General features: G+C 46.1%; 2 protein-coding genes across 2 annotated transcripts in view; both read right to left on the bottom strand.

The window, feature by feature from the left end:
* The window catches only part of LOC122934737 (oocyte zinc finger protein XlCOF22-like), a 676,648-nt gene that overhangs the window by 56,469 nt on the left and 593,387 nt on the right, over window positions 1-26,792 (bottom strand). The gene's annotated exons all lie outside the window — the stretch shown is intronic.
* Window positions 1,298-26,401, bottom strand: LOC122934745 (oocyte zinc finger protein XlCOF6-like). The gene is made up of 5 exons (XM_044290423.1): window positions 26,382-26,401; window positions 25,659-25,782; window positions 23,528-23,625; window positions 5,526-5,583; window positions 1,298-4,368 (listed from the first exon to the last, which is right to left on the bottom strand). The coding sequence occupies exons 2-5, from the start codon at window positions 25,741-25,743 to the stop codon at window positions 2,474-2,476; spliced, it is 2,136 nt and encodes a 711-aa protein (XP_044146358.1). The 5' UTR covers window positions 25,744-25,782; window positions 26,382-26,401; the 3' UTR covers window positions 1,298-2,473.

A 26,792-nucleotide genomic window follows, 5' to 3' on the forward strand; every position in this document is an offset into this window, starting at 1 on the left:
TGAAGCCTTCTTAACAAGAATTGAACCTCTTTCCTTGAAGTTCTTGATGATCCTATAAATTGTTGATTGAGGTGCAATCTTAGTAGCCACAATATCTTTGCCTGTGAAGCCATTTTTATGCGACGCAATGATGGCTGCACGCGTTTCTTTGCAGGTCACCATGGTTAACAATGGAAGAACCATGATTTCAAGCATCACCCTCCTTTTACCAGGTCAAGTCTGCCATTTTAACCCAATCAGCCTGACATAATGATCTCCAGCCTTGTGCTCGTCAACATTCTCACCTGAGTTAACAAGACGATTACTGTAATGATCTCAGCAGGTCCTTTAACGACAGCAATGAAATGCAGTGGGAAGGTTTTTTGGGGATTAAGTACATTTTCATGGCAAAGAAGGACTATGCAATTCATCTGATCACTCTTCATAACTTTCTGGAGTATATGCATATTGCTATTATAAAAACTTAAGCAGCAACTTTTCCAATTTCCAATATTTGTGTCATTCTCAAAACTTTTGGCCACGACTGTACAGTTTGGTACATCCTTAGAAAGAAAGAAACCACCGTTGACCTCAACAATGCAAAAAGACCTGGACGCCCATGGAAGACAACAGTGGTGGATGATCGCAGAATAATTACCATGGTGAAGAGAAACCCATTCACAACAGCCAAACAAGTGAACAACACTCTCCAGGATATAGGCATATCAATATCCAAATCTACCATAAAGAGAAGACTGCATTAAAGTAAATACAGAGGGTCCACTGCACGGTGCAAGCCACTCATAAGCCTCAAGAATAAGAAGGCTAGATTGGACTTTGCTAAAAAATAAAATCTTAAAAAACCAGCACACTTCTGGAAGAACATTCTTTGGACAGATGAAACCAAGATCAACCTCTACCAGAATGATGGAAAGAAAAAAGTATGGCAAAGGCACGGTACAGCTCAGGATCCAAAGCATACCACATCATCTGTAAAACACGGCTTGGGCATGCATGGCTGCCAGTGGCACTGGGTCCCTCCTGTTTATTGATGATGTGACACAGGACAGAAGCAGCCGGATGAATTCTGGGGTTTTCAGAGACACACTCTGCGCTCAAATGCAGCCAAACTGATTGGTCTGCGTTTTCATAATACAGATGAACAATGACCGAAAACATAAAGCCAAAGCAACCCAGGAGTTTATTAAAGCAAAGAAGTGGAATATTCTTGAATGGCTGAGTCAGTCACCGGATCTGAACCCAAAAGAGCAGTTCACTTGTTAAAGACTAAACTTCAGACAGAAAGGCCACAAACAAACAGCAACTGAAAACCGCTGCAGTAAAGGCCGGGCCGAGTATTAAAGTGGAAGAAACACAGCGTCTGGTGATGTCCATGAGTTCAAGACTTCAGGCAGTCATTGTCAAAGAGTTTTGAACCAAGTATTAGAAATTAACATTTTATTGACAATTATTTAATTTGTTCAATTACTTTTGAACCCCTGAAATGAAGGTATTGAGTTTAAAAGATGCTTTTTTTTGCAATCTAACCCACTGAATTAAAGCTGAAAGTCTGAACTTCAACTGCATCTGAATTGTTTTGTTTAAAATCCATTGTGGTTATGTACAGAACAAAAATTAGAAAAATGTAATCTCTGTCCAAATATATATGCACCTAACTGTATATTTATGTAGTGCAGCAAGTCTACAATGTTATATGCCACTTATGCAAGGGGTGGGAGATTAGGGGTCCACCTTGTTCAGGGACCCACCGGTGGATTCACCTGTACCCCTGTGGGCCAGTCCGAGCTTGGCTCAGTTCACTTCAGGACCATATACAGCATCCCAACCAGCTGCATTTCCTTTAGTCCAGACCTCATAGGTTCAATACTGCCCACAGAGTTCCTTTTTACCGTTTACCGTATGCTGTCTGATTGATGGTGGAAAAGGGTTTGACCAAATGCAATGTCTCTCCTTCTGCAGTCTGTCAGTACTGGGCACGCTATTGATAAAATTCAAGCATGTCTCGACTGAAATGTGGTCCCAGATCTCTTCTACACGTTCTCAATGTCGGTGCATACTGGTCGACTGATTATCCTGAGGATAGGTTATTAATATGGGAAACTGGACAACCATTTTAAGTTATACAAAAGACATGATTAGGCAGCAGGTCTCACAATGAAGCTCCATATCTCTCACGTCTTATAATCTTAACATTACAATGGCTTCTCTTCTAAGTGGATTCTCTCATATTTAGCAAGACTTCTCACATTTTCCACATAAATATGGCTTCTGTGATGTCGACCAACAGTTGCTTGACAGGTGAAACATTTCCCACATTCTGAACATGAAAATTGCTTCTCACTTGTGTGAGTTCTCTGATGTCTGACAAGATTTGCTTTATACCAAAAGATTTACTGCATTTAAGACATGAAAATGGCTTTTCTCCTAAGTAGGTTCTTAGATGTTTCACAAGATGTTTCTCACATTCTGAGCATTAAAATGGATTCCCTCTTGTGTGACTTCTTAGATGTTGTATAAGCAATGATTTCACACCAAAACACTTCCCACATTCAGAACACATAAATGGCTTCTCCCCTGTGTGACTTCTCTGATGTTTAACAAGATTTGATTTCTGACCAAAACATTTCCCACATTCTGAACATGAAAATGGCTTCTCCCCTGTGTGACTTCTCTGATGGGCAACAAGATTTGATTTCCGACTAAAACACTTTTCACATTCAAGACATGAAAATGACTTCTCCCCTGTGTGAGTTCTCTGATGTGCAACAAGATTTGATTTCCGACTAAAGCACTTTCCACATTCAAGACATGAAAATAGCTTCTCCCCTGTATGAGTTCTCTTATGTCTAACAAGACATGTTTTCAGACTAAAGCACTTTCCACATTCAAGACATGAAAATGGCTTCTCCCCTGTGTGAGTTCTCTGATGCCGAAAAAAACTTGTTTGAGTCTTAAAGCATTTCCCACATTGTGAACATAAAAATGGCTTCTCCTCTAAGTGGAGTTTTTCATGTTCCTCAACATGTGATTTCTTGCTAAAAGGTTTCACACATTCTGAAGATGAAAATGGCTTCTCTCCTGTGTGACTTATTACATGTTTTATAAGCATTGATTTCGCATCAAAATACTTACCACATTCAAGACACATACATGGCTTCTCCCCTGTGTGAGCTCTCTGATGACGAAAAAAATTTGATTGATTTTTAAAGCCTTTCCCACATTTAGGACATGAATATGGATTCTCCCCTGTGTGAGTTCTCTGATGTGTAACTAGAATGGATTTCTGACTAAAGCACTTTCCACATTCAAGACATGAAAATGGCTTCTCCCCTGTATGAGTTCTCTGATGCCTAGTAAAACTTGACTGATTGTTAAAGCCTTTCCCACATACAGGACATGAATACGGATTCTCCCTTATGTGAGTTCTCTGATGTCTAACAAGACACGTTTTCAGACTAAAAGATTTCCCACATTCTGGGCATGAATATGGCTTCTCCTCTGAGCGAGTTCTCTGATGTCTAACTAGAATGGATTTCATGCTAAAAGATTTTCCACATTGAAGACCTAAAAATGACTTCTCCCCTGTATGAGTTCTCTGATGCCGAATAAAATTTGATTGATTGTTAAAGCGTTTCCCACATTCAGGACATGAATATGGATTCTCCCCTGTGTGAGTTCTCTGATGTGTAACAAGAATGGATTTCTGACTAAAGCACTTTTCACATTCAAGACATGAAAATGGCTTCTCCCCTGTATGAGTTCTCTGATGCCGAATAAAATTTGATTGATTGTTAAAGCCTTTCCCACATTCAGGACATGAATATGGATTTTCCCCGGTGTGAGTTCTCTGATGTGTAACTAAAATGGATTTCTGACTAAAGCACTTTCCACATTCAGGACATGAATATGGCTTCTCCCCTGTATGAGTTCTTTGATGCCGAATAAAATTTGATTGATCGTTAAAGCTTTTTCCACATTCAGGACATGAATACGGATTCTCCCCTATGTGAGTTCTCTGATGTCTAACTAGAATGGATTTCATGCTAAAAGATTTTCCACATGTCAAGCATGAAAATGACCCATTAACTCTGCAATTGCTCTCATGCAAAAAAAGATTAGATTTCTTTTTAAAACGTTTCTCACTAGAAAAAATGTTCCCACATTTTTGTTTAGTTCTTGTTTTACCAATCAGTAATTGCTTGGATGAAGGTTTCTTGTGACCAGCAGTATCAGTGGATAGATCTCTGCTGTGAAGGACTGAGGGTACATTAGGAGTTATTGAATCATCTTCTGTGGTATTGTTATCTTCTGCTTCATGATGGGAAGATAAATGGAGATGTCCATAGGAGTCGCTCATCCCGTCTTCCACTGGAAAATGAAACAAAATTATATTATTTTCACAGCTTTACTGAGACAATTGCAAGCCAGGAAATGTGATCACTACCATCTTCAGTAAACCTGTAGAATCCCCTGCATAAACACACTGATATAAACTTTTCCCTACCACATATTGGCGCAACGTATCATTCTAAAACCACTGGTTGACTTGTTTCAGGATTGAGGGATCTCCGATCACTGGCGATTCCCTTTGCCCTTTTTGTCAGAAATAGGTGAGGCTCATCTATTCTCAGTCCTTCAGGATCAAGATCTACCTCCTGTGATCTTGGCTGCCTGGCCCTCCTTGGCAACTTCCTTCCTGGCTGGACCTTATCAGTATAGAAATCCTTTGGTTTCCTCGGATCTGCAAAACTGCCCTCTCCCCCACCTTCCCCTGCTGGGCTTCCTACAACATCTCCCGTGATGCTGGTCTGTACTGACCGGAGACTAGTTTGGTAAAAGTACTTTACACATTTACTTTTTTTTTTGCAGAGCCTCCCTCTTGTCTAAAAGGTTCACCAATTTTAAATTGCCTTTGATCGGTCTTTAGATAGCTGCTACCTTGTCCTTATCATTGATGGTCTTGTGATATGGAAACCAGTTTTTTGAAAATCACAAGTACTTTCATCTCAGCAGGTTTGGTTTTATCAGTTTTTACCAGCTAATTTGCAGGTGTGCTCCTCCCCTTATTTCTCTTATCATCATTAGATGCCTTCACTTTTCCAGTTAGTATTTCAACAGCTATTTACCCTTCATCCTTAGGACCAGGCCCTAATCTGTACTGATCTCCCCTGCAAGGTGGGAACCTGTCTGAGAGGGCATATGGACAACCGGAGCACTCTGACTCGAGATGTACCCCATGGGTCCACATACTACAGGTTCTTTGGCCTATCGTATCATGTGACCTTTATTCTGAATCGGCATTTACCCTCCAATAATTTTTGTGTTTGTGATTGAATCTATTCATATTGTGTCACATTTTACCGATGCCAATGAAGATCAAGGGATATTATAGCATTAAATTAATTCTTAATATTAATTGTATCATTAATGATGATGAAGAGGAGGTTTCTCTGAACTTCCTATCAATTGTCCCATTAATAAAGACATTTACAATCAAAAAGATTCATGAAAGATTTCTGATTTACCATTCACAGACACCGCGATGGGTTTTTCAAGTCCACTCGTCGTTTCACCAGAACTTTCCTGCAAGATGAAAGACATGAGAAAAATATACCCCGCTGCTAGTTTTTCTTATGTCCAGGCAAAAATGAAACACTTCTAGAAGATATGAATTAGGCTACTTTTACACCAGCGGTTTTGCTGGATCCGTCAAGGATCAGCAAAAACAGTTCCGGCATGATAATACAACCGTCTGCATCTGGATCCGGTTGTATTATCTTTAAAATAGCCATGACAGATCCATCAAGAACTCCATTGAAAGTCAATGGGGGACGGATCAGTTTTCTATTGTGCCCAAGAAAATGGATCCGTCCCCATTGACTTATATTGTGAGCCATGACGGATCCGTCTTGCTCCGCACCACATGGCGGACAGAAAAACGCTGCTTGCAGAGTTATTCTGTCCGCGATGAGGATGCAACCAAATGGAACGGAATACATTCTGGTGCTCTCCATTTCGATCAGTTCAGTTTTGTCCCCATTTACAATTAATGGGGACAAACCGGATCTCAATAGTGGAAAGGGAAAGAGCAGAAGTGAAAGTAGACTTAGAGATAAGCGAATTTCTTGAAATTTGTTTTGGGTCCAATTCGAACAACTCACTCCAAGTATTCGATTCTACCTCAATTACAAGTGCTCCGATTGGCTTAAAAACTGGTATATCACACTCTAAGATCTCCTAGGACAAATATTATTTCTCTTGTGTTTCTTTTTCATTTCTTCTCTCCTCCTTTTTAAGCCATTTAATGTTAAATAATGTCAGACTGACACTGATATATATAGCTCTGGGTATTTGGGCCGGCATCTGCCTCCATAACGGGACAACTTTTGGAATGTTTTTAATTTTAAAAAGCATAACACATGCGACAGCACAGTGTCTTTTTAACCCTTTCACACATTTGGACACATTATTGACAGTGTTAAGAAGCAGCATTTTTAAAAAGACACTGTGCCGTCGCATGTGTTATGCTTTTTAAAATTAAAAACATTACAATAGTTGTCCCGTATTGGAGGCAGATGCCTGCCCAAAAATTCGCCAATGTTTGGGAGCAGCAGTGCAATGAGAAACCTCACAAAAAAAGCAGGCAATGTGCAGCCATTTAGGGGTAGTAGTAATGGCACCAGGCGGAGCAGCAGATGCAGTACAGTATGGAACACCATGAACAGGCAGGCAGTCACATCGCTGGGCTGATCATAAAAAGCCAGGAATGGCAGATCTATTCTCTGCCATCTGCTGGAAATTAGTGAAAATCCTTAAGGATCCATGTGCCTGAATTATTTTGACAAAGCTAATGTTTTGCAAACGCGTAGGACAATTTTGCCTGCTTGGGCGGGAAAATGCCACCCGCCATGAGGAAAACCCTCCCTGAGATGACACAAGAAGCTGGAAAACATAGTACTGTGATAGCAAACTTGGCCATTTCCAGCCACTGTTCCAATCTGCATTCCCAGAAGTCCATAGGGTCAGGGAACAGGGTGTGTGCCAGAGAAAGGGCATAGTCCAGGTACAACTGAACCTAGCTGTTCAGACAGTGCATGTCCGTTTACTGCATCAGGATGGGGCAGCAGCTTCTGCTACATGTTCTAGCAGAAGCTAGCGAGAGAGTGGTGACTTAAATTTTGGTGAAGGAATGGAACTGCACAGCAATTACTACAACTAAGTGGTACAGCAGCAACTGCACTGCCAGCAACTTGGCCACATGGGAGTTTAGTCTGAACACAAGCTAATTGCTGGTTACGAATAGATTTTCCATGGCCGTACATTCTGTTATCGATGTCTCATGAGGGAACAGAAGACAAGGAGGAGGAGTATGAGCAGGAGAAGAAGAAGCAGATGATGATAAAGTCACTGTACTGCTTAGGGATGTGGCCTGGCTGTCACAAAGATTGGGAGAAAGAGGACAGACTTTATCGAATGCTGGCCAATTCTATTTTCTCTCTGGATTTGGTGATGCCGTCTCATTGCTGCAATAGAGCTCTGTTGCCAATGCTTGTGTTTGAATGTCAATCAAATATTTTAATCCTGTAGATCAGTTTTGTGTGTTGGCCTTGTGGAGAAAAACAGTCATACATGAGTTGCTCGCACAGAGCTAGCGGCAGCCAAACTTGTTTTCAGTGTCATCACCCGTTCCCGAGCTCTACAAAATAGAAGTAGATCTGGCTCTTGCCATACATTGCCTTCACTCTTTATTGCAGCCATGCCATCACCCTTCTCCTCTGATGCCGCCTCCTCCTCAGCACACAGATCCCGCTCCCATGTCCTGTCCAACACAAAATCATCATCATCATCATAGTCCTAACCCTTCCCGTCACTTTTATTAGTAAGTGATATGTCATAGTGGGATCCTTGCCCCCACCCCACCCCCCACCGATTCCCGGTTCTGGGTTTGCCCATTTGACCCAAGTCACACTGTCGCCACAGATACTATTGCTGTTACCGTCACTACTACTGCCATCACCAAAACAGCTATGCACTAGGTCCTCCGCATCTGCCTGAACCTCCTCCTTATGTCAGTCCTAACTCTGACACTTCTCACACAAGTCATTAACAGGAAGACTATTTGGATTATCTTCCACAGCACATGGGGTTGTGTTGCCTCTTCTTCGGAAACAAGAAGGTCCCTCATTAGAAGAGCGCAATTAAGAGACAAAGATGCTGCAAATGAAAAGCTTCTCTGGAGCCACAAGGAGGAGAGCAGGAGGAATGCTGTGACTCTTGGCTCAATGGCACATTGTCAGACTCAGAAGTGAAAATTGACATCATCCTGCTGTGACTGAGAGGAGGAGTGAGCCATCCAATCTACAATCTCATCCTCTTTGTCTTCTATAATATTCTGGCGCCTACTAAAAGCAAGGGAGAACTGTGGTCTGCTGCTACTACTAGTACTAGCCGGGCGGCTGGTGCTGCTAATACTGTTTGCACTACTACAGCCACCCACATTCTGAATCGTAGATAACGAGGCACGGGTAGTGGAAGTGCTCATTAGTACAGAAGGCCCCGGGAGTGGGAAGTACAGTGCTAAGTATTACATACCGCATACCGGGGGAGGAGATTTGAGGATTTTTTTTTGTCTGGTCTGAGGTCTGCATTTAAGGGACCAAGAAGTGAGGTGGGAGATATAGGTGTGACAGGGTCTGCATTAATTCAGGGATCTGATATACGGTCTGTATAAACTTTGATGCCAATTTTGGGTCTGTATAAGTAGGGGATGTGTACTAACTTTAGGGTCTGTATTTTTTTAGGATCTGTCTGGAGGTATGTATTAGTTTTGGGGTTGCCCAATCATGTAAAACATTTTTTTTTTTTTATTGATTAGAATGTGCTCCCAAAAGTCCCACCAATAATATTAATTCTCTCCCACATTGCCCTTTATAGTAATAACGCCACAAAAGGTAAATGTCCACCATGATCCAGAAGTAATAATGCCCCCATACTGTCTATACTAGTAATCATGTTCCCTGTGGTCTGCCAGAAGTAATAAAGCACACCAAAATGCCCCCAGTAGTACTAACCATAGTTATACTATCCATAGTGCCCTTCAGTAGTTTTAAAGTCCACCGTAAAGAAATAATAATGTCTGGCTATAGTGCCCCAATTGTAATAAAGCCCCCATAATATGTGCCAGTAGAAAAAAATGCCCTCTTATAGTGTACCCAGTAGGGTTGCACCAGGTACTGAAGTCTCTATACTTTTTCGATAGTTTGGTACCTGAATTCATTCCGGGATTGGTATTTTTTTGCTATTGTGCAGCTTAGAATCAGTCACTATCAGTGAACATGGTGCGCGCAAAGCTCAGTGCACACCATGTTCTCATAAGCAGCTGCACAGTGGAGAAGAAGCGAGAGCGTCCCTCCCTCCTCACTGTGACTTGGTCAGCCACAGCCACCAATAAAGTAACTGCGTGGCCCGATGGGGAGAGCCAGGGAGAGAGGGAGGGGGACGCATAGGAGGGCAGGAGAGAGATAAACTCACCTTGGTCCTTAATGTTGATAAATAGAGATAAGCTAATTTTTCAAAAATTCTAAACGGACGGGTGGCGAATTTCCAAAAACGATTTGATTCAAATTTTTTCGTGATAAAAAGTGTTATAAAACTGCTATTTCCCGGCAGCAGAGAGCCTGTATAGTGGTGTAGAACACTGTGCATTGCAGAAAGACGCATAGGGAGTCCTGCTGTGGTAGTGAAACAGTACTGTGAGTCAGGATGACATGCAGATGACAGGCGTCACTCTTAGAATCACTTCACTTATTTGGTCAGTTACGGGGCCAAAACTGACCAAATAACTCAAGTGTGAACTCAGCCTTACAGGTCAATGTTAGCGCCCCCCCCCCCCCTTCCCGGGTGTCGGCAGTAAGTTTGTGTTGACGTCCCTGGTTATTTTGCCCTTCTTATGATATGTCATAAGAGCAACCACCAAAAAACAGATCCTGTCTGTGGAGCATCCTCCTTCACACAGTCAGCATTTGGTCAGTAATCCATCAGTATTGCTCCCTTCAGTCTAGAAATCCTTTGGTCTCCTCGGATCTGCAAAACTGCCCTCTCCCCCACCTTCCCCTGTTACCCTGCTGGGCTTCGTGCAACATCTCCTGTAATGCTGGCCTGTACTGAACGGACTGGTAAAAGTACTTTACACGTTTACTTTTTTTTCTTGCAGAGCCTCCCTCTTGTCTAACTGGTTCACCTATTTTAAATTGCCTTTGATCGGTCTTTAGATAACTGCTACCTTGTCCTTATTTATGGTCTTGTGATATTAAATCATGAACCAATCCTGATGCAAAATAGGGACCATGTGATACAAGCCTGACAGCTGCTCCAAAGACGGGATCGGTTGACAGATCAGAAGAAGGGTAAAATAAATGTTATTGTCAATAAGGCCAAACAGGGATAATAGAGGCCCCGTCATAGAGTGGTAAGGTGGCAACAGCATGAGGAGCTAACACAGTGGCCCAGTCACAGAGTCACCTCCCTTGCTGATATAGACTTAGGCCATTTTCTACACCTAAAACAGGCGTAGAAAATGACACATGAGACGGGTCAAAAGTGGCGTATATCTGTTAGTAAATGAACCCCTGTGTGCTTCACATTAATAGTAATTAACCCCTTCATGTACCTCACATGTACCCCACCATGTTGCCCAGTATGTGAACAGTAAGTTGATGAGGTTACTACTAATGTGAGGCATATGGTTTATGAACTTAAACTTCCATGTGCCAATCATGTTCCTCACATAATGGGCAATCGATATTTTGCACACACAAAATATACACATTAACCTCACATTGTGTATTTTTTGTGCTTTGTGTTGCATCGAATGGTATAGAGTATTGCAATACTTTTACTTGGTATCAGACTCTACTCTGCAGTAGTACTAATTGCCTCCTTATAGTTCTGCTAGTAGAAAAAAAAAATGTCACCTTATTTGTGCCAGTAGAAAAAAGTATCCCCTTATATATACTCACATATATTTTGGTAATTAACTGACAAAGCTGCAATTAAACATCCCTCCCCCTCTACAAAAACACCACACACTGGTATTGACAATATACTGTACATATCAATGCGGTAAAACACGATGAATAAACGTGTAGATTGATGCAGTACAACACGTTAAATAACTGGTATATTGATGCAGTAGTATAATGCATTATATTAAACTGCACGGTATAATGATGCTATACAATGCATTATATTAAACTTTTATACTGAGGCATTCGAATAAGCTAAAATGCAAATTACAATCAGTAGTTAAACTGAAACTATTTGGCAAGTAACAAAGGTACATATAAACGTGCCCTGCTATGAACACACTGGTAAAATGCGCTGAACGGCTTAACCCCTTTCTGACACAGAGATTTTCCATTTTTCACTCCCTGCCTTCCTGGAGCCATAACTTCTTTATGTTTTGTTCACAGAGCCACATGAGGGCTTGTTTTTTGTGTAAGAAGTTGTACTTTCTAGTGGCACTATTTAATATTGCATATGATGTAGTGGGAAGCTAGAAAAATAATTATGGAAGCGCTAATTAGTACAGGAGGCAGGGCTGTGGAGTCGGTAGATAAATGCTCCGACTCCGACTCCCCGACTCCGACTCCTCTGTATTTAATATGCGAATGTATTTGATACATTCCTTGAAGGAAAGAAAGGCAACATACATTTGATTACCACAGAACTTCTGGCCAGGAAGCCGCTGCCTTCTCCTTTGTGTGCTGATCTTCTGCTGAAGACAGGGCAGTGGGGGGATCCAGGACGGGGCAGGGGAAGGGGCATTTATTGTAAAACCTGATTTCCCCAGTAGAATCCTATAGTCATGTTTAAAGTTTAAGCTACAATCTGAGTTTAAGTTTTTATAGCCTCAGCTGAATGACAGCAGTTTTTCAGATGGTTTACAGCTTCAGTCTTGAGCTATTGACCATCCATTCCCTTCACTTATACAAGTGTCTCTAGTCCTGCAAAAAACATACTTACTGAATCAGTTATCAGTGAGAGGCGAGGTTAACCATGGGCGTTGCGTTCCCTGTAACAGCGGAACACAACTCAATGGAAAGTATAAGTATTGCCGCTCCTTAACTGTGCGTTGCGTGCCATATAGTGAAGCATGTGAAAAGCTTCTTCATGGTCACTTAACGTGTTCGTTTTGCGGTAACGTGACGCACTGCATGCATGGGCCTTTATTCTTACAGTAGAGAAGTACCGTATTTTTCGCAAAAGTGGGAGAAAAATACCAGTGCGTCTTATGGGGCGAATGCTACGACCGTCCGGTGAATAGGCTGAGAGGGAGGAGGGGCTGGGGGCCGGCGTCTGTTTCTGTAATGGCAGCGGGGCCCGGTGCAGTCACTGTATTCTACTACACCGGGCCCCGCTCACTGTAGTATACGGTAATCATATCCAACTTGTGGGTATTGTTAAAGTATTCCAATCATCTTAACCACTTCAGCCCCGCTAGCTGAAACCCCCTTCATGACCAGGCCACTTTTTACACTTCGGCACTACACTACTTTCACCGTTTATCGCTCGGTCATGCAACTTACCACCCAAATGAATTTTACCTCCTTTTCTTCTCACTAATAGAGCTTTCATTTGGTGGTATTTCATTGCTGCTGACATTTTTATTTTTTTGTTATTAATCGAAATTTAACGATTTTTTTGCAAAAAAATGACATTTTTCACTTTCAGCTGTAAAATTTTGCAAAAAAAAACGACATCCATATATACATTTTTTGCTAAATTTATTGTTCTACATGTCTTTGATAAAAAAAAAATGTTTGGGCAAAGAAAAAATGGTTTGGGTAAAAGTTATAGCGTTTACAAACTATGGTACAAAAATGTGAATTTCCGCTTTTTGAAGCAGCTCTGACTTTCTGAGCACCTGTCATGTTTCCTGAGGTTCTACAATGCCCAAACAGTAAAAACACCCCACAAATGACCCCATTTCGGAAAGTAGACACCCTAAGGTATTCGCTGATGGGCATAGTGAGTTCATAGAACTTTTTATTTTTTGTCACAAGTTAGCGGAAAATGATGATTTTATTTTAATTTTTTTTTTTTCTTACAAAGTCTCATATTCCACTAACTTGCGACAAAAAATAAAAAATTCTAGGAACTCGCCATGACCCTCACGGAATACCTTGGGGTGTCTTCTTTCCAAAATGGGGTCACTTGTGGGGTAGTTATACTGCCCTGGCAATTTAGGGGCCCTAATGTGTGAGAAGTACTTTGCAATCAAAATGTGTAAAAAATGGCCTGCGAAATCCGAAAGGTGCATCTTTGGAATATGTGCCCCTTTGCCCACCTTGGCAGCAAAAAAGTGTCACACATCTGGTATCGCCGTACTCAGGAGAAGACAACTTTTCCAATTTTTTTATACAAAGTTGGCATTTGACCAAGATATTTCTCTCACCCAGCATGGGTATATGTAAAATGACACCCCAAAACACATTCCCCAACTTCTCCTGAGTACGGCGATACCACATGTGTGACACTTTTTTGCAGCCTAGATGCGCAAAGGGGCCCAAATTCCTTTTAGGAGGACATTTTTAGACATTTGGATCCCAGACTTCTTCTCACACTTTCGGGCCCCTAAAAAGCCAGGGCAGTATAAATACCCCACATGTGACCCCACTTTGGAAAGAAGACACCCCAAGGTATTCAATGAGGGGCCTGGCGAGTTCATAGAATTATTATTTTTTGCATAAGTTAGCGGAAATTGATTTTTTTTTTAGATTTTTTCTCACAAAGTCTCCCTTTCCGCTAACTTAGGACAAAAATTTCAATCTTTCATGGACTCAATATGCCCCTCAGCGAATACCTTGGGGTGTCTTCTTTCCGAAATGGGGTCACATGTGGGGTATTTATACTGCCCTGGCTTTTTAGGGGCCCTAAAGCGTGAGAAGAAGTCTGGAATATAAATGTCTAAAAATGTTTACGCATTTGGATTCCGTGAGGGGTATGGTGAGTTCATGTGAGATTTTATTTTTTGACACAAGTTAGTTGAATATGAGACTTAGTAAGAAAAAACTAACAAAAAAATATATATATTTCCGCTAACTTGGGCCAAAAAAATGTCTGAATGGAGCCTTACAGGGGGTGATCAATGACAGGGGGGTGATCAATGACAGGGGGGTGATCACCCATATACACTCCCTGATCACCCCCTGTCATTGATCACCCCCCTGTAAGGCTCCATTCAGACGTCCGCATGTGTTTTGCGGATCCGATCCATGTATCCGTAAAAAATCATACGGACGTCTGAATGGAGCCTTACAGGGGGGTGATCAATGACAGGGGGGTGATCAATGACAGGGGGTGATTAGGGAATCTATATGGGTGATCACCCGCCTGTCATTGATCACCCCCCTGTAAGGCTCCTTTCAGACGTCCGTATGCGTTTTGCGGATCCGATCCATGTATCCGTGGATCCGTAAAAATCATACGGACGTCTGAACGGAGCCTGACAGGGGGGTGATCAATGACAGGGGGGTGATCAATGACAGGGGGGGTGATCAGGGAGTTTATATGGGGTGATCAGGGGTTCATAAGGGGTTAATAAGTGACCGGGGGGGGGGGGGTGTAGTGTAGTGTGGTGTTTGGTGCGACTTTACTGAGCTACCTGTGTCCTCTGATGGTCGATCCAAACATGGGGACCACCAGAGGACCAGGTAGCAGGTATATTAGACACTGTTATTAAAACAGCGTCTAATATACCTGTTAGGGGTTAAAAAAAATCACATCTCCAGCCTGCCAGCGAGCGATCGCCGCTGGCAGGCTGGAGATCCACTCGCTTACCTTCCGTTCCTGTGAGCGCGCGTGCCTGCGTGCGCGCGTTCGCAGGAAATCTCGGGCATCGCGAGATGACGCGCCGATGCGTCCAGAAGGAGTAAATCAACCACCTCCCGGACGCATCGGTGCGTTAGGCGGTCGGGAGGTGGTTAAAGAGGACCTTTCACCAGAATTAAACTTCTAAAGTAACTATACAGGCATGTAGAGCGGCGCCCAGGGATCCCCCTGCACTTACTGTTATACCTGGGCGCCGCTCCGTTCTCCCCTAATTGCCTCCGGTATCTTTATAGTTAGGCTCCACCCAGGGGAACCTGCCGTCGGCTCATTCTCCCATGCTGTAGCGCTGGCCAATCACAGCGCTCAGCTCATAGCCTGAGAGAGAGCTGAGCGCTGTGATTGGCCAGTGCTGCAGCATGGGAGAATGAGCCGACGGCAGGTTCCCCTGGGTGGAGCCTAACTATAAAGATACCGGAGGCAATTACTGGAGAACGGAGCGGCGCCCAGGTATAACAGTAAGTGCAGGGGGGTCCCTGGGCACCGCTCTACATGCCTGTATAGTTACTTTAGAAGTTTAATTCTGGTGAAAGGTCCTCTTTAAATCTAGTGCTGTACTACTTACTACTAACTTCTTGGCAGTCAGGAGGCCGGGTGGGCGCTCGTAGCATAGCTCACTACGTCACGCGCCTGCTCCGCCCACTTTATGAATGAAGCAGGCACCAGGCCCAGCTGCCATTACAGAAACAGATGGCGGCCCCCATTCACTACACAGGGACACTGTTATGGGGGGGGGGGGGAATCTGTGGATGACACATAAGATAAGATGCTATATATGTGTCATCTACAGATGCCCCCATAACAGTGCAATCCACAGATGCCCCCATAACAGTGCAATCCACAGATGCCCCCACAATGATCCCCCATAACAGTGCCATCCACAGATGACCCCATAACAGTGCCATCCACAGATGCCCCCATAACAGTGCCATCTACAGATGCCCCCATAACAGTGTCATCCACAGACCACCATTAGTTCAAAACCCACCAAAAGCACACCTTTTGGTTCAAAATATTTTTTTTCTTATTTTCCTCCTCAAAAACCTAGGTGCGTCTTATGGGCATGGGGGTCTGATTTGAGGTCTGAATGGGTGTGTTAGTAACATGGTGTCTGATCTGATGCCTGATTGGGGGGGGTCTTATAAACATTGGGGGTCTGAGCTGAGGTCGGATAAAAAATATTATTACTCTTGTTTTCCTCCTCTACAACCTAGGTGCGTCTCATGGGCAGGTGCGTCTTATAGGCCGAATAACACTGTATACAGTTTTTTTTTTTTTTTTTTTTTATTAAGTTAAAAAGTAACTTTCTTTTCATCTCCATATTCTGACCCCCATAACATTTTCAGTTATGTCTACGGAGCTGTGTAAGAGCTAATATTTTAGTTGTAGTTTTTATTGATACCATTTTGTGGTATGGTTTTTTTCCATTACACCATTTGCCGTAAGGGATCAATATTTTTAGCTTTAAATAGTAGAGGTGTTATCGGATGCAATGATGTCTATATTTTTGATTATTTACTTTTATTTTAATTTGGGGTAAATGGGGCAAATAGAATTTTTGTAATTTAAAAAAAAAACTTTTTTTTACTTTTTTTTCAATACATGCTGCCATCTGCATTGGAATATACATGTGATAGTCCTAAAAGCCTTCTACAGGTTCTGGCCTATTACTACTATGGGACGCCTTCCCTGATTTCAGCCAGGGAAAAGTGTTCCTGCCCAGAAAGCGTGTGCTTCTGGGGGTTTTTACCTCTCAGACGCCACAGTCACATTTGAACACAGCATCTGAGGGGATTAATGTCTGTAAACGGCATTATCACTGATCACAGACAATAGCCCCGTACGTCTGCTGTATGGAACTAAAAGCACCCGGAGGCTAAGGCGCTTGTTCCGGAACAGGCACCATCTTTAGAGTACATGTATGGCGGATGTAAGGTAAGGGTTAAAGGGGGCAGTTTAGGGGTCATTTTGTTGCTGACAAGTTCCATTTAATTACAATTAATAAAATCTTTTATGACACCAGAAACCATTTGCAAACAACAATAACATGAAATACAGAGTACAGTATACTCCACTGCTGCTGGGGGAGGTCAGTAGACGGAGCGTACAGTATACTCCACTGCTGCTGGGGGAGGTCAGTAGATGGAGCGTACAGTATACTCCACTGCTGCTGGGGGAGGTCAGTAGATGGAGCGTACAGTATACTCCACCGCTGCTGGGGGAGGTCAGTAGATGGAGTGTACAGTATACTCCACTGCTGCTGGGGGAGGTCAGTAGATGGAGAGTACAGTATACTCCACTGCTGCTGGGGGAGGTCAGTAGACGGAGAGTACAGTATACTCCACTGCTGCTGGGGGAGGTCAGTAGATGGAGTGTACAGTATACTCCACTGCTGCTGGGGGAGGTCAGTAGATGGAGAGTACAGTATACTCCACTGCTGCTGGGGGAGGTCAGTAGACGGAGAGTACAGTATACTCCACTGCTGCTGGGGGAGGTCAGTAGATGGAGCGTACAGTATACTCCACTGCTGCTGGGGGAGGTCAGTAGATGGAGAGTACAGTATACTCCACTGCTGCTGGGGGAGGTCAGTAGATGGAGAGTACAGTATACTCCACTGCTGCTGGGGGAGGTCAGTAGATGGAGAGTACAGTATACTCCACTGCTGCTGGGGGAGGTCAGTAGATGGAGAGTACAGTATACTCCACTGCTGCTGGGGGAGGTCAGTAGATGGAGAGTACAGTATACTCCACTGCTGCTGGGGGAGGTCAGTAGATCGGAGAGTACAGTATACTCCACTGCTGCTGGGGGAGGTCAGTAGATGGAGAGTACAGTATACTCCACTGCTGCTGGGGGAGGTCAGTAGATGGAGCGTACAGTATACTCCACTGCTGCTGGGGGAGGTCAGTAGACGGAGAGTACAGTATACTCCACTGCTGCTGGGGGAGGTCAGTAGAGGGAGAGTACAGTATACTCCACTGCTGCTGGGGGAGGTCAGTAGACGGAGCGTACAGTATACTCCACTGCTGCTGGGGGAGGTCAGTAGATGGAGAGTACAGTATACTCCACTGCTGCTGGGGGAGGTCAGTAGACGGAGAGTACAGTATACTCCACTGCTGCTGGGGGAGGTCAGTAGACGGAGAGTACAGTATACTCCACTGCTGCTGGGGGAGGTCAGTAGACTGGAGAGTACAGTATACTCCACTGCTGCTGGGGGAGGTCAGTAGACGGAGAGTACAGTATACTCCACTGCTGCTGGGGGAGGTCAGTAGACGGAGCGTACAGTATACTCCACTGCTGCTGGGGGAGGTCAGTAGACGGAGCGTACAGTATACTCCACTGCTGCTGGGGGAGGTCAGTAGACGGAGAGTACAGTATACTCCACTGCTGCTGGGGGAGGTCAGTAGACGGAGCGTACAGTATACTCCACTGCTGCTGGGGGAGGGTCAGTAGACGGAGAGTACAGTATACTCCACTGCTGCTGGGGGAGGTCAGTAGACGGAGAGTACAGTATACTCCACTGCTGCTGGGGGAGGTCAGTAGACGGAGCGTACAGTATACTCCACTGCTGCTGGGGGAGGTCAGTAGACGGAGCGTACAGTATACTCCACTGCTGCTGGGGGAGGTCAGTAGACGGAGAGTACAGTATACTCCACTGCTGCTGGGGGAGGTCAGTAGACGGAGAGTACAGTATACTCCACTGCTGCTGGGGGAGGTCAGTAGACGGAGAGTACAGTATACTCCACTGCTGCTGGGGGAGGTCAGTAGACGGAGCGTACAGTATACTCCACTGCTGCTGGGGGAGGTCAGTAGACGGAGAGTACAGTATACTCCACTGCTGCTGGGGGAGGTCAGTAGACGGAGAGTACAGTATACTCCACTGCTGCTGGGGGAGGTCAGTAGACGGAGAGTACAGTATACTCCACTGCTGCTGGGGAGGTCAGTAGATCGGAGAGTACAGTATACTCCACTGCTGCTGGGGGAGGTCAGTAGACGGAGAGTACAGTATACTCCACTGCTGCTGGGGGAGGTCAGTAGACGGAGCGTACAGTATACTCCACTGCTGCTGGGGGAGGTCAGTAGACGGAGAGTACAGTATACTCCACTGCTGCTGGGGAGGTCAGTAGACGGAGAGTACAGTATACTCCACTGCTGCTGGGGGAGGTCAGTAGATGGAGAGTACAGTATACTCCCACTGCTGCTGGGGGAGGTCAGTAGACTGGAGAGTACAGTATACTCCACTGCTGCTGGGGGAGGTCAGTAGACGGAGAGTACAGTATACTCCACTGCTGCTGGGGGAGGTCAGTAGACGGAGAGTACAGTATACTCCACTGCTGCTGGGGGAGGTCAGTAGACGGAGTCGTACAGTATACTCCACTGCTGCTGGGGGAGGTCAGTAGACTGGAGAGTACAGTATACTCCACTGCTGCTGGGGGAGGTCAGTAGACGGAGAGTACAGTATACTCCACTGCTGCTGGGGGAGGTCAGTAGATGGAGAGTACAGTATACTCCACTGCTGCTGGGGGAGGTCAGTAGATGGAGAGTACAGTATACTCCACTGCTGCTGGGGGAGGTCAGTAGATGGAGAGTACAGTATACTCCACTGCTGCTGGGGGAGGTCAGTAGACGGAGAGTACAGTATACTCCACTGCTGCTGGGGGAGGTCAGTAGACTGGAGAGTACAGTATACTCCACTGCTGCTGGGGGAGGTCAGTAGATGGAGCGTACAGTATACTCCACTGCTGCTGGGGGAGGTCAGTAGAGGGAGAGTACAGTATACTCCACTGCTGCTGGGGGAGGTCAGTAGATGGAGAGTACAGTATACTCCACTGCTGCTGGGGGAGGTCAGTAGACGGAGAGTACAGTATACTCCACTGCTGCTGGGGAGGTCAGTAGACGGAGAGTACAGTATACTCCACTGCTGCTGGGGGAGGTCAGTAGATGGAGAGTACAGTATACTCCACTGCTGCTGGGGGAGGTCAGTAGACGGAGAGTACAGTATACTCCACTGCTGCTGGGGGAGGTCAGTAGACGGAGAGTACAGTATACTCCACTGCTGCTGGGGGAGGTCAGTAGATGGAGAGTACAGTATACTCCACTGCTGCTGGGGGAGGTCAGTAGATGGAGAGTACAGTATACTCCACTGCTGCTGGGGGAGGTCAGTAGATGGAGAGTACAGTATACTCCACTGCTGCTGGGGGAGGTCAGTAGACGGAGAGTACAGTATACTCCACTGCTGCTGGGGAGGTCAGTAGACGGAGAGTACAGTATACTCCACTGCTGCTGGGGGAGGTCAGTAGACGGAGAGTACAGTATACTCCACTGCTGCTGGGGGAGGTCAGTAGACGGAGAGTACAGTATACTCCACTGCTGCTGGGGGAGGTCAGTAGACGGAGAGTACAGTATACTCCACTGCTGCTGGGGGAGGTCAGTAGACTGGAGAGTACAGTATACTCCACTGCTGCTGGGGGAGGTCAGTAGACGGAGAGTACAGTATACTCCACTGCTGCTGGGGGAGGTCAGTAGACGGAGCGTACAGTATACTCCACTGCTGCTGGGGGAGGTCAGTAGACGGAGAGTACAGTATACTCCACTGCTGCTGGGGGAGGTCAGTAGATGGAGAGTACAGTATACTCCACTGCTGCTGGGGGAGGTCAGTAGACGGAGCGTACAGTATACTCCACTGCTGCTGGGGGAGGTCAGTAGATGGAGCGTACAGTATACTCCACTGCTGCTGGGGGAGGTCAGTAGATGGAGCGTACAGTATACTCCACTGCTGCTGGGGGAGGTCAGTAGATGGAGAGTACAGTATACTCCACTGCTGCTGGGGGAGGTCAGTAGATGGAGAGTACAGTATACTCCACTGCTGCTGGGGGAGGTCAGTAGACGGAGAGTACAGTATACTCCACTGCTGCTGGGGGAGGTCAGTAGATGGAGAGTACAGTATACTCCACTGCTGCTGGGGGAGGTCAGTAGATGGAGAGTACAGTATACTCCACTGCTGCTGGGGGAGGTCAGTAGATGGAGAGTACAGTATACTCCACTGCTGCTGGGGGAGGTCAGTAGATGGAGCGTACAGTATACTCCACTGCTGCTGGGGAGGTCAGTAGATGGAGCGTACAGTATACTCCACTGCTGCTGGGGGAGGTCAGTAGATGGAGAGTACAGTATACTCCACTGCTGCTGGGGGAGGTCAGTAGATGGAGAGTACAGTATACTCCACTGCTGCTGGGGGAGGTCAGTAGACGGAGAGTACAGTATACTCCACTGCTGCTGGAGGAGGTCAGTAGACGGAGAGTACAGTATACTCCACTGCTGCTGGGGGGAGGTCAGTAGATGGAGCGTACAGTATACTCCACTGCTGCTGGGGGGAGGTCAGTAGACGGGAGAGTACAGTATACTCCACTGCTGCTGGGGGAGGTCAGTAGACGGAGCGTACAGTATACTCCACTGCTGCTGGAGGGAGGTCAGTAGACGGAGAGTACAGTATACTCCACTGCTGCTGGGGGAGGTCAGTAGATGGAGAGTACAGTATACTCCACTGCTGCTGGGGGAGGTCAGTAGACGGAGAGTACAGTATACTCCACTGCTGCTGGGGGAGGTCAGTAGACGGAGCGTACAGTATACTCCACTGCTGCTGGGGGAGGGTCAGTAGACGGAGAGTACAGTATACTCCACTGCTGCTGGGGGAGGTCAGTAGATGGAGCGTACGTATACTCCACTGCTGCTGGAGGAGGTCAGTAGACGGAGAGTACAGTATACTCCACTGCTGCTGGGGGAGGTCAGTAGACGGAGAGTACAGTATACTCCACTGCTGCTGGGGAGGTCAGTAGATGGAGAGTACAGTATACTCCACTGCTGCTGGGGGAGGTCAGTAGATGGAGAGTACAGTATACTCCACTGCTGCTGGGGGAGGTCAGTAGACGGAGCGTACAGTATACTCCACTGCTGCTGGGGGAGGTCAGTAGATGGAGAGTACAGTATACTCCACTGCTGCTGGGGGAGGTCAGTAGATGGAGAGTACAGTATACTCCACTGCTGCTGGGGGGGTCAGTAGACGGAGAGTACAGTATACTCCACTGCTGCTGGGGGGAGGTCAGTAGACGGAGAGTACAGTATACTCCACTGCTGCTGGGGGAGGTCAGTAGATGGAGAGTACAGTATACTCCACTGCTGCTGGGGGAGGTCAGTAGATGGAGAGTACAGTATACTCCACTGCTGCTGGGGGAGGTCAGTAGATGGAGAGTACAGTATACTCCACTGCTGCTGGGGGAGGTCAGTAGATGGAGAGTACAGTATACTCCACTGCTGCTGGGGGAGGTCAGTAGATGGAGAGTACAGTATACTCCACTGCTGCTGGGGGAGGTCAGTAGATGGAGAGTACAGTATACTCCACTGCTGCTGGGGGAGGTCAGTAGATGGAGAGTACAGTATACTCCACTGCTGCTGGGGGAGGTCAGTAGACGGAGAGTACAGTATACTCCACTGCTGCTGGGGGAGGTCAGTAGATGGAGAGTACAGTATACTCCACTGCTGCTGGGGGAGGTCAGTAGATGGAGAGTACAGTATACTCCACTGCTGCTGGGGGAGGTCAGTAGATGGAGAGTACAGTATACTCCACTGCTGCTGGGAGGGGGTCAGTAGGAGTACAGTATACTCCACTGCTGCTGGGGGAGGTCAGTAGATGGAGAGTACAGTATACTCCACTGCTGCTGGGGAGGTCAGTAGATGGAGAGTACAGTATACTCCACTGCTGCTGGGGGAGGTCAGTAGATGGAGAGTACAGTATACTCCACTGCTGCTGGGGGAGGTCAGTAGATGGAGAGTACAGTATACTCCACTGCTGCTGGGGGAGGTCAGTAGATGGAGAGTACAGTATACTCCACTGCTGCTGGGGGAGGTCAGTAGATGGAGAGTACAGTATACTCCACTGCTGCTGGGGGAGGTCAGTAGATGGAGAGTACAGTATACTCCACTGCTGCTGGGGGAGGTCAGTAGATGGAGAGTACAGTATACTCCACTGCTGCTGGGGGAGGTCAGTAGATGGAGAGTACAGTATACTCCACTGCTGCTGGGGGAGGTCAGTAGATGGAGAGTACAGTATACTCCACTGCTGCTGGGGGAGGTCAGTAGATGGAGAGTACAGTATACTCCACTGCTGCTGGGGGAGGTCAGTAGATGGAGAGTACAGTATACTCCACTGCTGCTGGGGGAGGTCAGTAGATGGAGAGTACAGTATACTCCACTGCTGCTGGGGGAGGTCAGTAGAAGGAGAGTACAGTATACTCCACTGCTGCTGGGGGAGGTCAGTAGATGGAGAGTACAGTATACTCCACTGATGCTGGGGGAGGTCAGTAGACTGGAGAGTACAGTATACTCCACTGCTGCTGGGGGAGGTCAGTAGATGGAGAGTACAGTATACTCCACTGCTGCTGGGGGAGGTCAGTAGACTGGAGAGTACAGTATACTCCACTGCTGCTGGGGGAGGTCAGTAGACGGAGAGTACAGTATACTCCACTGCTGCTGGGGGAGGTCAGTAGATGGAGCGTACAGTATACTCCACTGCTGCTGGGGGAGGTCAGTAGAAAGCTCCTATTACATCAGTCTATAGAGGATTTGTAGAAATCTCAGCTTCACCTACCTGATGATCCAGTGGGACATTCTGCATTTCCTCTGGACAGTCCTGGGAATACTGAGGACTGGGACATCTCTCTGGTGGATTTCTCTGACTGGATCCATCTGTAGAAAAAACACACCGTGACTGAATACATTGTCTATATACACACTCACCTAAAGAATTATTAGGAACACCATACTAATACGGTGTTGAACCCCCTTTTGCCTTCAGAACTGCCTTAATTCTACGTGGCATTGATTCAACAAGGTGCTGATAGCATTCTTTAGAAATGTTGGCCCATATTGATAGGATTTGAGGGATGCACATCCAGGGCACGAAGCTCCCGTTCCACCACATCCCAAAGATGCTCTATTGGGTTGAGATCTGGTGACTGTGGGGGCCATTTTAGTACAGTGAACTCATTGTCATGTTCAAGAAACCAATTTGAAATGATTCGAGCTTTGTGACATGGTGCATTATCCTGCTGGAAGTAGCCATCAGAGGATGGGTACATGGTGGTCATGAAGGGATAGGACATGGTCAGAAACAATGCTCAGGTCGCCCGTGGCATTTAAACGATGGCCAATTGGCACTAAGGGGCCTAAAGTGTGCCCAGAAAACATCCCCCACACCATTACACCACCACCACCAGCCTGCACAGTGGTAACAAGGCATGATGGATACATGTTCTCATTCTGTTTACGCCAAATTCGGACTCTACCATTTGAATGTCTCAACAGAAATCGAGACTCATCAGACCAGGCAACATTTTTCCAGTCTTCAACAGTCCAATTTTGGTGAGCTCGTGCAAATTGTAGCCTCTTTTTCCTATTTGTAGTGGAGATGAGTGGTACCCGGTGGGGTCTTCTGCTGTTGTAGCCCACCTTTCTTTCCCATTCTGACATTCAGTTTGGAGTTCAGGAGATTGTCTTGACCAGGACCACAACCCTACATGCATTGAAGCAACTGCCATGTGATTGGTTGACTAGATAATCGCATTAATGAGAAATAGAACAGGTGTTCCTAATAATTCTTTAGGTGAGTGTATATCATATATGATGAGTGAATCTGTGATGCCGGCCGGTCCGTGGCTGCTGACATCTCCTTGTTCCCTGGAGGTCGTTGGAGCGCTTACCCAATTCTCTGCTCCGGTGGTCCATACCTGTTGACATTTCATTGTTTTGTCCACAGTGTGCTGATCTGTGGCCAGTTCTTGGCCTGCAGTGGCTTTGTCCGCCTGTAGGGCATGTGCTTCCTCCGGTTATTAAAGGGCCAGCATGTGTGGCACTAATCTGTCCACTCTATGGCTAGCCTCCCTGGGATATTTAAGGCACCCTCCCCTGTGGAATGGTGCCCGAGTAAGAGATTCTATTTGCTAGTTTCCTACCATGAAGCTCCACTCTTGAGTTCAGTTGCACAATTAGACTGCTTTCAGACGAGTGAGTGTGACGCTGCGGACTCACATCGCAGCACCCGTCCTGAACTTCCAGCACTGCCAGGGTCGAATAGCATTATATTAATTTATGATGCTATGTAACCCTTAGAGGACTGTAATGGATTGGATAACACAAACATTATGATGTCAGTGTTATCCAATACGTTCCAGAAGTGTAAGCGTTACATGGTGTCATAAATCAGTATAATGGGACCCAGGCAGGTGCTGGGAGGTCAGGACGGGTGCTTCGCTGCAAGTCCAGAGCGTGACACTTGCTTATCTGAAAGCGGCCTCACCTCTGCCTGTTAACTGGATTTAACTTAGGCAGAGGTCAGATAAGGCAGCAATGTTTCCAGTACTGACCCTGTGCTGCCTACTCTGATCTTTGCACTGTTTACTGCATTGCACAAACGCTCCCTGTCTTTGCTTGTCTTGTGGCTACAGTTCTGACTGATCCTTTGGGGCTTTTCATTGGTATCTCTTGATCCCAGTGGGTCAGCAGCCACTGAACAGAGACTGCTTCCAAAGGTAGTTGCCTGGTGGTTCCCCTGCAGTGATGTCCATATGGATTAAAGGGTAAGGAATGTGGGGAGGTAAGGGGGTAATCTAGGCTGTTCCTTTAGCAGTAGCCCCAGCCAAATCTGTGGCACAGCACATCTACATCCGCACTCTGATTCAAAACTGTTCTCTCCTCTACAGTCATGGAAGGTCTCCTCTTACCTGGTGGTGTGAGGGACTGGTGATTCTCCATCATGACGTCCTTGTACAGATCCTTGTGTTCTTCTAAATACTCCCACTCCTCCATGGAGAAATAGATAGCGACATCCTGACACCTTATAGGAACCTGACAACACAAGGACACCGTCATTACCAGACCCCTCCCTTGGTGTTATTGTATAATGTCCCAGCATTCCCAGCAGCGCTCACCTCTCCGCTCAGCAGCTCAGTGATTCTGGTGGTAAGTTCTAGGATCTTCTGCTCATGTATCAGGGAATGAGGTGGAGGCTCGGTGATGGGGCTCTGGGTCCTGCTCCGTTCTCCTGACACACGGGGTGTCACACACTCACCAGACGACTTCTTCACTACTGTGTAATCCTGTGTATGGGGAGACGCCGATCACTACAGAGATTCTAAGAATCCTTCATCTTTCCAGACATTTCCCTGTTTTATTACTAGAGATAAGGGTGATGTCATGTGAGACTCTCACCTCTCCAGTTATCAAAGATATGATCTCCAGGGTGAGGTCTAATATCCTCGCAGCCATGTGGTTTCTGTCCTTGTACAGATCCTTGTGTTCTTCTAAATACTCCCACTCCTCCATGGAGAAATAGACAGCGACATTCTGATACCTTACAGGAACCTGACAACACAAGGACACAGTCATTACCAGACCCCTCTCTTGGCGTTATTGTATAATGTCCCAGCATTCCCAGCAGCGCTCACCTCTCCGCTCAGCAGCTCAGTGATCCTGGTGGTAAGTTCTAGGATCTTCTGCTCATGTATCAGGGAATGAGGTGGAGGCTCGGTGATGGGGCTCTGGGTCCTGCTCCATCCTCCTGACACACGGGGTGTCACACACTCACCAGACGACTTCTTCACTACTGTGTAATCCTGTGTATGGGGAGACGCCGATCACTACAAAGATTCTAAGAATCCTTCACCTTTCCAGACATTTCCCTGGTTTATTACTAGAGATAAGAGTGATGTCATGTGAGACTCTCACCTCTCCAGTTATCAAGGAGATGATCTTTACGGTGAGGTCTAATATCCTTGCAGCGATGTGGTCTCTGTCCTTCTCCATCCTTGGTGAGTCCTTGATGGAAAGGACCATTGTCTCTAAAAAGAAGAGTCCTG

This window comes from Bufo gargarizans, chromosome 4 (assembly GCF_014858855.1).
Source record: "Bufo gargarizans isolate SCDJY-AF-19 chromosome 4, ASM1485885v1, whole genome shotgun sequence".
In the NCBI taxonomy this organism is placed as follows: Eukaryota; Metazoa; Chordata; class Amphibia; order Anura; family Bufonidae; genus Bufo; species Bufo gargarizans.

Excerpts from the sequence above, each read along its gene's own strand:
- LOC122934745 (XM_044290423.1), bottom strand. The coding sequence starts at position 25,743 with ATGGAGGAGTGGGAGTATTTAGAAGAACACAAGGATCTGTACAAGGAC. Across the intron at positions 23,626-25,658 it reads CCAGTCCCTCACACCACCAG|ATGGATCCAGTCAGAGAAAT; the intron begins GTAAGAGGAGAC and ends TTTTTTCTACAG. Across the intron at positions 4,369-5,525 it reads CATCGCGGTGTCTGTGAATG|TGGAAGACGGGATGAGCGAC; the intron begins GTAAATCAGAAA and ends TTCATTTTCCAG.